General features: G+C 48.1%; 1 protein-coding gene across 1 annotated transcript; it reads right to left on the reverse strand.

The window, feature by feature from the left end:
* Positions 1–64: 64 nt before the first annotated feature.
* LOC308175426 (catenin delta-1-like) lies at positions 65–2,886 on the reverse strand (the record flags this gene model as incomplete). The annotated part of the gene is made up of 4 exons (XM_080551095.1): positions 65–178; positions 1,698–1,792; positions 2,450–2,532; positions 2,657–2,886. Coding segments are annotated over 3 exons (373 nt in total), but the record flags the coding sequence as incomplete, so codon positions are not given.
* Positions 2,887–9,536: the final 6,650 nt, after the last annotated feature.

Here is a 9,536-nt window from a genome sequence, read left to right on the forward strand (position 1 = left end):
GAGAGAGAGAGAGACAGGAAAAGAGAGAGACAGAGAGACAGAGTAAGAAAAAGGCTAGAGAGAGAGAGAGAGAGAGATGGAGTGAGCAAGAGAGAGTGAGTGTTGTCTCCACAGGTTCAGCAGGGGCAGTAGGTGGGAGGGGGCTGCTCTCTTCTCGTGATGCAGACTATCAGTTTTTCTGTCAAAAGGAAAAGGAGAGGATGGATGAATGCCAAGAGGGTTAATACAACATGCACATCTGGACATGTGTGAAGACACATAGTATATGTTCACGTTTAAAGTAGGGATGCACCGAACATTCGGCCACCGAATGTATTCGGCCGAATATCGTAAAATAAAGCACATTCGGTATTCGGCCGAATGTGTGAAAACACCGAATGTTTACCACCGAATAGTGGGCGTGTTTTGATAACGCAATACAATTAAATATAACTCTCAACAGGCGCGCGGCGCGAGGCGGCGCGCTTTCAAAACTGGCTGCGTTCGTAAATTCACTCAGGAAATCCGATCAGCACTCGTGGAATGCCTCTCGTCCAATCAAATGACTCGGTTTCTCTATGATGTCGGGCCCAGTGTGCGCTCCAGCGCTCTCAGAGCGACTTTACGAACGCAACCTTACACTCATCTAGCTAGTTAGCTTAGCAGTCGTAGCTCAATTTAAAATTGGAGTGAGAAGCAGAGTTGTTGCCTTGTTGAAAACATATTCAGACTCCCCAGCTGTTCTACACGAGTTTATGACATGCAGCTGTATCATGCGGTGGTTTCTATGCAAACCAGAGACTATAAAAACAAAAGATATTCATTCTGAAATAACATGAACTATTATCCTTACACTCAGGTGGACTCAATTCAACTTGTTGAATGACTTGTTGAAGACATTTAGCATTTGACCTAATTTTAAGAGTGACAAAGGGTCTGAATACTTATGTACATGAGGTATTTCTGTATTTACATTTTAATACATTTGCAAACATTAAAAAACGTTTTTACTTAGATTATGGGGTACTGTGTGTGGATTGATGGCAAATCTATTCAAAAATGTGAAAAAAGTGAAGGGGTCTAAATACTTTCTGAAGCCTATGTAGAGACAAATCATGAATATCATTAACTTGAACCCTGGAAAGCAGTAGAGATTAAATCCCACGATAATTAGTTATAATAAGTTATATATAAAAGTTTTTTTTTTTCAATCTCAATTTCTTTCTTTGAGAAGCATGAATAAAAAGCAAAATGTATTTAGTTTATGCAATGATCAAATTAAAAACTGCCGATACACATTCGGTATTCGGTATTCGGCCAAGTGTTTCCTTAAATTTGGCTTCGGCCAAGAATTTTCATTTCGGTGCATCCCTAGTTTAAAGGCCTTCTTTTTTTTTTTTTTACCATATCAGCCCACAGGACAGAGAACAGATGACATTGACATCACAACATCCATTAGGCACAAACAACATGAAAACATATACATTTCAAAAGATACATGGATAAGAACGTGGATACACAGACAGATACAGAGATGGACACATTGAGGCACAAACATGTTACACACACAAATCACCAACAGGGGGAGCCAGGAACAAATAAACACAAATACGATGGAAGTTCATAGAAACCTACTCAAACACCCCGACCCCCCCACCCCCACCCTAATCACCCACCCAAAGTAGCCATGCAGTGAGTGAGACAGTGGACAGACATACCATGCGCTCACATGCAGTGCGTGAGTGGGTGTGGCCTAACCGTCGTAAGAGTCCATGAGAGGCACAGAGCCCCGCCTCTCCTCATACATCTCTCCCTGAGAGGAGGGGAGACAGAGAGAGAGAGAGAGAGAGAGAGAGAGAGAGGGAGGATGGAGGCGTGATAGGGAGTGGGTGAGGAGGGAGGGAGTGGGTGAGGAGGGAGGGAGGGAGGGAGGGAGGGAGGAGAGAGAGAGAGAATGGGGGATGGAGGCATGATAGGAAGTGTGTGAGGAGGGAGGGAGCGGGGGGAGAGAGAGAGAGAGAACCATGGAGTGAAAACAGCATGGGATGAGGAGAAAGAAGGAAAGGGAGCGTGGGTAGAGGAGTAGGATGTTTAAGGAGAGTGAGAGGAAAGATTAAGAGAAAGAATGAAAAAGATGATGGGTGTGGGCAGAAATGGAAACAGAACAACAGGAAGATCAGGGGCATCAGATAAGGAGAGAGAAAGAAAGAAAGAAAGAAAGAAAGAAAAAAGAAAGAAAGGTAAATACAGTGGTTTAGTTTAGGAGGAAGACGTGGGAAAAAACACACCTTCAAAAGAGTTGAGCTCGCTCGAGTTAGTGAGAAAATGTTCGTGAGAACACCAGTTAACCGTTACATTAGGTGAGACATGCAATCACATGCCGAAAGTGTGTGAGACAGTGCGGAACTGCAATCTGATAGGCGTGCAGGTGTGTGTGTGTGTGTGTGTGTGTGTGTGTGTGTGTGATTACCTGTGCTGCGTCTTTGTCAGCAGGCTCGAGTGAGTCATCCAGAGTGTTCCTCCTTCCCCTCTGGTCCAGTGTGGAGTAGGCATCTGGAGAGGACACACATTAGAAGTGTGTGTCTGTGTGTCTGTCTGTGTGTCTGTCTGTCTGTCTGTCTGTGTGTGTATGTCTGTGTGTGTGTGTGCCTGTGTGTGTCTGTGTGCTCAGACTCACCTGGTCCCATGTCGTTGAGTGGAATCATGTCTCTGTCCCGCTTGTCTATGAGCGGCAGGGTGCTGTCCTCGTAGCCCCCGTTGGAGCGGACGGCGTTGGGGGGGTTGAGGTTCACCATGAAGTCTGTCTTCTTCCAGCCGTCTTTCTCCAGGGTGCGTCTCAGCTCCTTGAAACCCCACACCGTCTGGAGCAACAGGCCCGCGCCGCGCACCTCCCGGTCCGACCGGTTACTGCAGAGAGAGAGAGAGAGAGAGAGAGAGAGAGAGAGAGAGAGAGAGAGAGAGAGAGAGAGAGAGAGAGAGAGAGAGAGAGAGAGAGAGAGAGAGAGAGAGAGAGAGAGAGAGAGAGAGAGAGAGAGAGAGAGAGAGAGAGAGAGAGAGAGAGAGAGAGAGAGAGAGTGGGAGGAGATCAACGTAAACGCACGCAAGCACACACAGTACCAAAAGGGGAGAGGGGAAGCCTGCCAATACAAAGCTAGACGGTCAACCCCCAACCCAGAAAGAGGATGAGCCAGACAAGAACATGTGCATCTTCTTGATCCCTGTCCCCCACCCCTCCCTCCCTTCCCAGGGTTCCCACACCTTCTGAAACATCAAATTCAAGCACCTTCCAAGGACTTTCAAGACTCAATTCCCTCAAATTCAAGGACCCAACATGGCATAGTTTTGAGAATTGCTTTGTACTTGATTAGTTGAATCAGGTGTGCTGGTGGTGGAACAGATCAAATATGTGGTGCGGCTGGGGCGCCCCGAGGAGAGGGTTGAGAAACACTGTACCACAGCACAGCAAAACAATATTTTGTGAAATATGAGTAAAGTTAAGCAATACAGAGAGGAAAATGTCGGGTTAGACACTTAGACAGGCAGAGAGACAGAGAGACAGTGTAGGGGAGGGGGGGGGTTAGACACTTAGACAGGCAGAGAGACAGAGAGACAGTGTAGGGGAGGGGGGGGGTTAGACACTTAGACAGGCAGAGAGACAGAGAGACAGTGTAGGGGAGGGAGGGGGGGTTAGACACTTAGACAGGTAGAGAGACAGAGAGACAGTGTAGGGGAGGGGGGGTTAGACACTTAGACAGGTAGAGAGACAGAGAGACAGTGTAGGGGAGGGAGGGGGGGTTAGACACTTAGACAGGTAGAGAGACAGAGAGACAGTGTAGGGGAGGGGGGGTTAGACACTTAGACAGGCAGAGAGACAGAGAGACAGTGTAGGGGAGGAGGGGGGGTTAGACACTTAGACAGGTAGAGAGACAGAGAGACAGTGTAGGGGAGGGAGGGAGGGGTTAGACACTTAGACAGGTAGAGAGACAGAGAGACAGTGTAGGGGAGGGGGGGTTAGACACTTAGACAGGTAGAGAGACAGAGAGACAGTGTAGGGGAGGGGGGGTTAGACACTTAGACAGGCAGAGAGACAGAGAGACAGTGTAGGGGAGGGAGGGGGGGTTAGACACTTAGACAGGTAGAGAGACAGAGAGACAGTGTAGGGGAGGGAGGGGGGGTTAGACACTTAGACAGGTAGAGAGACAGAGAGACAGTGTAGGGGAGGGAGGGGGGGTTAGACACTTAGACAGGTAGAGAGACAGAGAGACAGTGTAGGGGAGGGGGGGTTAGACACTTAGACAGGTAGAGAGACAGAGAGACAGTGTAGGGGAGGGAGGGGGGGTTAGACACTTAGACAGGTAGAGAGACAGAGAGACAGTGTAGGGGAGGGGGGGTTAGACACTTAGACAGGCAGAGAGACAGAGAGACAGTGTAGGGGAGGGAGGGGGGGTTCCACACTGATCAGTACAAGTTTTAAACAGTCAAATTTATCAGTTCCTCCGTGGCGCAGCTCGTTCGTTCGTGCGCGACTCTAATGAGCTGTATGCTAATGAGATTCATGCTAATGAGATTCATGCTAATGAGCTGTATGTTAATGAGCTGTATGTTAATGAGCTGTGTGTGTATGTTAATGAGCTGTATGTTAATGAGCTTCATGCTAATGAGCTGTATGTTAATGAGCTGTATGTTAATTAGCTGTGTGTGTATGTTAATGAGCTGTATGTTAATGAGCTTCATGCTAATGAGCTGTATGTTAATGAGATGTATGTTAATGAGCTGTGTGTGTATGTTAATGAGCTGTATGTTAATGAGCTTCATGCTAATGAGCTGTATGTTAATGAGATGTATGTTAATGAGCTGTGTGTGTATGTTAATGAGCTGTATGTTAATGAGCTTCATGCTAATGAGCTGTATGTTAATGAGCTGTATGTTAATGAGCTGTGTGTGTATGTTAATGAGCTGTATGTTAATGAGCTGTATGTTAATGAGCTGTGTGTGTATGTTAATGAGCTTCATGCTAATGAGATTCATGCTAATGAGCTGTATGTTAATGAGATGTATGTTAATGAGCTGTGTGTGTATGTTAATGAGCTGTATGTTAATGAGCTTCATGCTAATGAGCTGTATGTTAATGAGATGTATGTTAATTAGCTGTGTGTGTATGTTAATGAGCTGTATGTTAATGAGCTTCATGCTAATGAGCTGTATGTTAATGAGCTGTATGTTAATGAGCTGTGTGTGTATGTTAATGAGCTGTATGTTAATGAGCTTCATGCTAATGAGATTCATGCTAATGAGCTGTATGTTAATGAGCTGTGTAAAAGTGGGCGGAGCTTAAATCAAAGTGGGAGGAGCTTAAATCAAAGTGGGCGGAGCTTAAATCAAAGTGGGCGGAGCGTAAATCAAAGTGGGCGGAGCTTAAATCAAAGTGGGAGGAGCTTAAATCAAAGTGGGCGGAGCTTAAATCAAAGTGGGAGGAGCTTAAATCAAAGTGGGCGGAGCTTAAATCAAAGTGGGTGGAGCTTAAATCAAAGTGGGAGGAGCTTAAATCAAAGTGGGCGGAGCTTAAATCAAAGTGGGAGGAGCTTAATTCAAAGTGGGAGGAGCTTAAATCAAAGTGGGCGGAGCTTAAATCAAAGTGGGAGGAGCTTAAATCAAAGTGGGCGGAGCTTAAATCAAAGTGGGCGGAGCTTAAATCAAAGTGGGAGGAGCTTAAATCAAAGTGGGAGGAGCTTAAATCAAAGTGGGCGGAGCTTAAATCAAAGTGGGCGGAGCTTAAATCAAAGTGGGAGGAGCTTAAATCAAAGTGGGAGGAGCTTAAATCAAAGTGGGCGGAGCTTAAATCAAAGTGGGAGGAGCTTAAATCAAAGTGGGCGGAGCTTAAATCAAAGTGGGAGGAGCTTAAATCAAAGTGGGCGGAGCTTAAATCAAAGTGGGCGGAGCTTAAATCAAAGTGGGAGGAGCTTAAATCAAAGTGGGAGGAGCTTAAATCAAAGTGGGAGGAGCTTAAATCAAAGTGGGCGGAGCTTAAATCAAAGTGGGAGGAGCTTAAATCAAAGTGGGAGGAGCTTAAATCAAAGTGGGCGGAGCTTAAATCAAAGTGGGCGGAGCTTAAATCAAAGTGGGCGGAGCTTAAATCAAAGTGGGCGGAGCTTAAATCAAAGTGGGAGGAGCTTAAATCAAAGTGGGCGGAGCTTAAATCAAAGTGGGCGGAGCTTAAATCAAAGTGGGAGGAGCTTAAATCAAAGTGGGCGGAGCTTAAATCAAAGTGGGCGGAGCTTAAATCAAAGTGGGCGGAGCTTAAATCAAAGTGGGCGGAGCTTAAATCAAAGTGGGAGGAGCTTAAATCAAAGTGGGCGGAGCTTAAATCGAAGTGGGCGGAGCTTAAGTCAAAGTGGGAGGAGCTTAAATCAAAGTGGGCTGAGCTTAAATCAAAGTGGGCGGAGCTTAAATCAAAGTGGGAGGAGCTTAAATCAAAGTGGGAGGAGCTTAAATCAAAGTGGGCGGAGCTTAAATCAAAGTGGGAGGAGCTTAAATCAAAGTGGGCGGAGCTTAAATCAAAGTGGGCGGAGCTTAAATCAAAGTGGGAGGAGCTTACGTCAAAGTGGGCGGAGCTTAAATCAAAGTGGGCGGAGCTTAAATCAAAGTGGGCGGAGCTTAAATCAAAGTGGGAGGAGCTTAAATCAAAGTGGGCGGAGCTTAAATCAAAGTGGGCTGAGCTTGTGTCAAAGTGGGCGGAGCTTGTGTCAAAGTGGGCGGGGCTTAAGTCAAAGTGGGCGGAGCTTGTGTCAAAGTGGGCGGAGCTTAAGTCGAAGTGGGCGGAGTTTGTGTAAAAGTGGGCGGAGCTTAAGTCAAAGTGGGCGGAGCTTGTGTCAAAGTGGGCGGAGCTTAATTCAAAGTGGGAGGAGCTTAAATCAAAGTGGGCGGAGCTTAAATCAAAGTGGGCGGAGCTTAAATCAAAGTGGGAGGAGCTTAAATCAAAGTGGGCGGAGCTTAAATCAAAGTGGGCGGAGCTTAAATCAAAGTGGGAGGAGCTTAAATCAAAGTGGGCGGAGCTTAAATCAAAGTGGGCGGAGCTTAAATCAAAGTGGGAGGAGCTTAAATCAAAGTGGGCGGAGCTTAAATCAAAGTGGGAGGAGCTTAAATCAAAGTGGGCGGAGCTTAAATCAAAGTGGGAGGAGCTTAAATCAAAGTGGGCTGAGCTTAATTCAAAGTGGGAGGAGCTTAAATCAAAGTGGGCGGAGCTTAAATCAAAGTGGGAGGAGCTTAAATCAAAGTGGGCGGAGCTTAAATCAAAGTGGGCGGAGCTTAAATCAAAGTGGGCGGAGCTTAAGTCAAAGTGGGCGGAGCTTAACTCAAAGTGGGCGGAGCTTAAATCAAAGTGGGCGGAGCTTAAATCAAAGTGGGAGGAGCTTAAATCAAAGTGGGCGGAGCTTAAATCAAAGTGGGCGGAGCTTAAATCAAAGTGGGAGGAGCTTAAATCAAAGTGGGCGGAGCTTAAATCAAAGTGGGCGGAGCTTAAATCAAAGTGGGAGGAGCTTAAGTCAAAGTGGGCGGAGCTTGTGTCTAAGTGGGAGTGGCTTAATTGATTAATTCAAATTGTGGGCGGAGCTTGTGTCAAAAGTGGGCGGAGCTTGTGTCAAAGTGGGCGGAGCTTAAGTGGGAGTGGGAGTGGCTTAGACATTTAGTGGGCGGAGCTTGTGTCAAAGTGGGAGTGGCTTAATTGATTAATTCCAATTTTCTTTCATTTGCCAACAAACGACCTACCTAGGGTGTACACAGGTGTACCCTATGTTGAAGCCTTAGGATAAAAACCAGAACTCGGTGCCAGAAAGTCCCAGTCACCCAAAAATCGGCACCGTGAAGCGTCACAGGGGTCCAGTCGCGTGCCCCGAGTTTCGAGGCGCTAGCTCAAACGGTCGCTCCGTGGCGCCCCCCGTAGTTACGGATTACGCACTCACGTCAAAGCTCCCCGTTTGGGCCACGAATGGCCGATCGAGCCCAAACTCTGGGTAAACACTTGTCTCACCGAGATGTTCCACATATGTGAAAACCAGACCTCTAGCTCACAGCTAGGAGGGGAGTTATGAGTTCTCTGCACTTACGAATGGCCGATCGTGCCGAAACTCTGGCTGAACACTCGTCTCACCGAGATGTTCCACATATGTGAAAACCAGACCTCTAGCTCACTCAGGAGGGGAGTTATAAGTAAATGAGCTTAAGTCAAAGTGGGGGCGGAGCTTAAATCAAAGCGGGCGGAGCTTAAATCAAAGACAGTGTAGGGGAGGGAGGGGGGGGGTTAGACACTTAGACAGGCAGAGAGACAGAGAGACAGTGTAGGGGAGGGAGGGGGGGTTAGACACTTAGACAGGCAGAGAGACAGAGAGACAGTGTAGGGGAGGGAGGGGGGGGTTAGACACTTAGACAGGCAGAGAGACAGAGAGACAGTGTAGGGGAGGGGGGGGGGTTAGACACTTAGACAGGCAGAGAGACAGAGAGACAGTGTAGGGGAGGGAGGGTTAGACACTTAGACAGGCAGAGAGACAGAGAGACAGTGTAGGGGAGGGAGGGGGGGGGTTAGACACTTAGACAGGCAGAGAGACAGAGAGACAGTGTAGGGGAGGGAGGGGGGTTAGACACTTAGACAGGCAGAGAGACAGAGAGACAGTGTAGGGGAGGGGGGGTTAGACACTTAGACAGGCAGAGAGACAGAGAGACAGTGTAGGGGAGGGAGGGGGGGTTAGACACTTAGACAGGTAGAGAGACAGAGAGACAGTGTAGGGGAGGGAGGGGGGGTTAGACACTTAGACAGGTAGAGAGACAGAGAGACAGTGTAGGGGAGGGGGGGGGGGTTAGACACTTAGACAGGTAGAGAGACAGAGAGACAGTGTAGGGGAGGGAGGGGGGTTAGACACTTAGACAGGCAGAGAGACAGAGAGACAGTGTAGGGGAGGGGGGGGTTAGACACTTAGACAGGCAGAGAGACAGAGAGACAGTGTAGGGGAGGGAGGGGGGTTAGACACTTAGACAGGCAGAGAGACAGAGAGACAGTGTAGGGGAGGGAGGGGGGGTTAGACACTTAGACAGGTAGAGAGACAGAGAGACAGTGTAGGGGAGGGGGGGGGTTAGACACTTAGACAGGCAGAGAGACAGAGAGACAGTGTAGGGGAGGGAGGGGGTTAGACACTTAGACAGGTAGAGAGACAGAGAGACAGTGTAGGGGAGGGGGGGGGGGTTAGACACTTAGACAGGTAGAGAGACAGAGAGACAGTGTAGGGGAGGGGGGGGGGTTAGACACTTAGACAGGTAGAGAGACAGAGAGACAGTGTAGGGGAGGGGGGGGGTTAGACACTTAGACAGGCAGAGAGACAGAGAGACAGTGTAGGGGAGGGAGGGGGGGTTAGACACTTAGACAGGTAGAGAGACAGAGAGACAGTGTAGGGGAGGGAGGGGGGGTTAGACACTTAGACAGGCAGAGAGACAGAGAGACAGTGTAGGGGAGGGGGGGGTTAGACACTTAGACAGGCAGAGAGACAGAGAGACAGTGTAGGGGAGGGAGG

Source organism: Nansenia antarctica (genome assembly GCF_963989245.1).
Source record: "Nansenia antarctica genome assembly, contig: SCAFFOLD_1137, whole genome shotgun sequence".
Classification (NCBI taxonomy): domain Eukaryota; kingdom Metazoa; phylum Chordata; class Actinopteri; order Argentiniformes; family Microstomatidae; genus Nansenia; species Nansenia antarctica.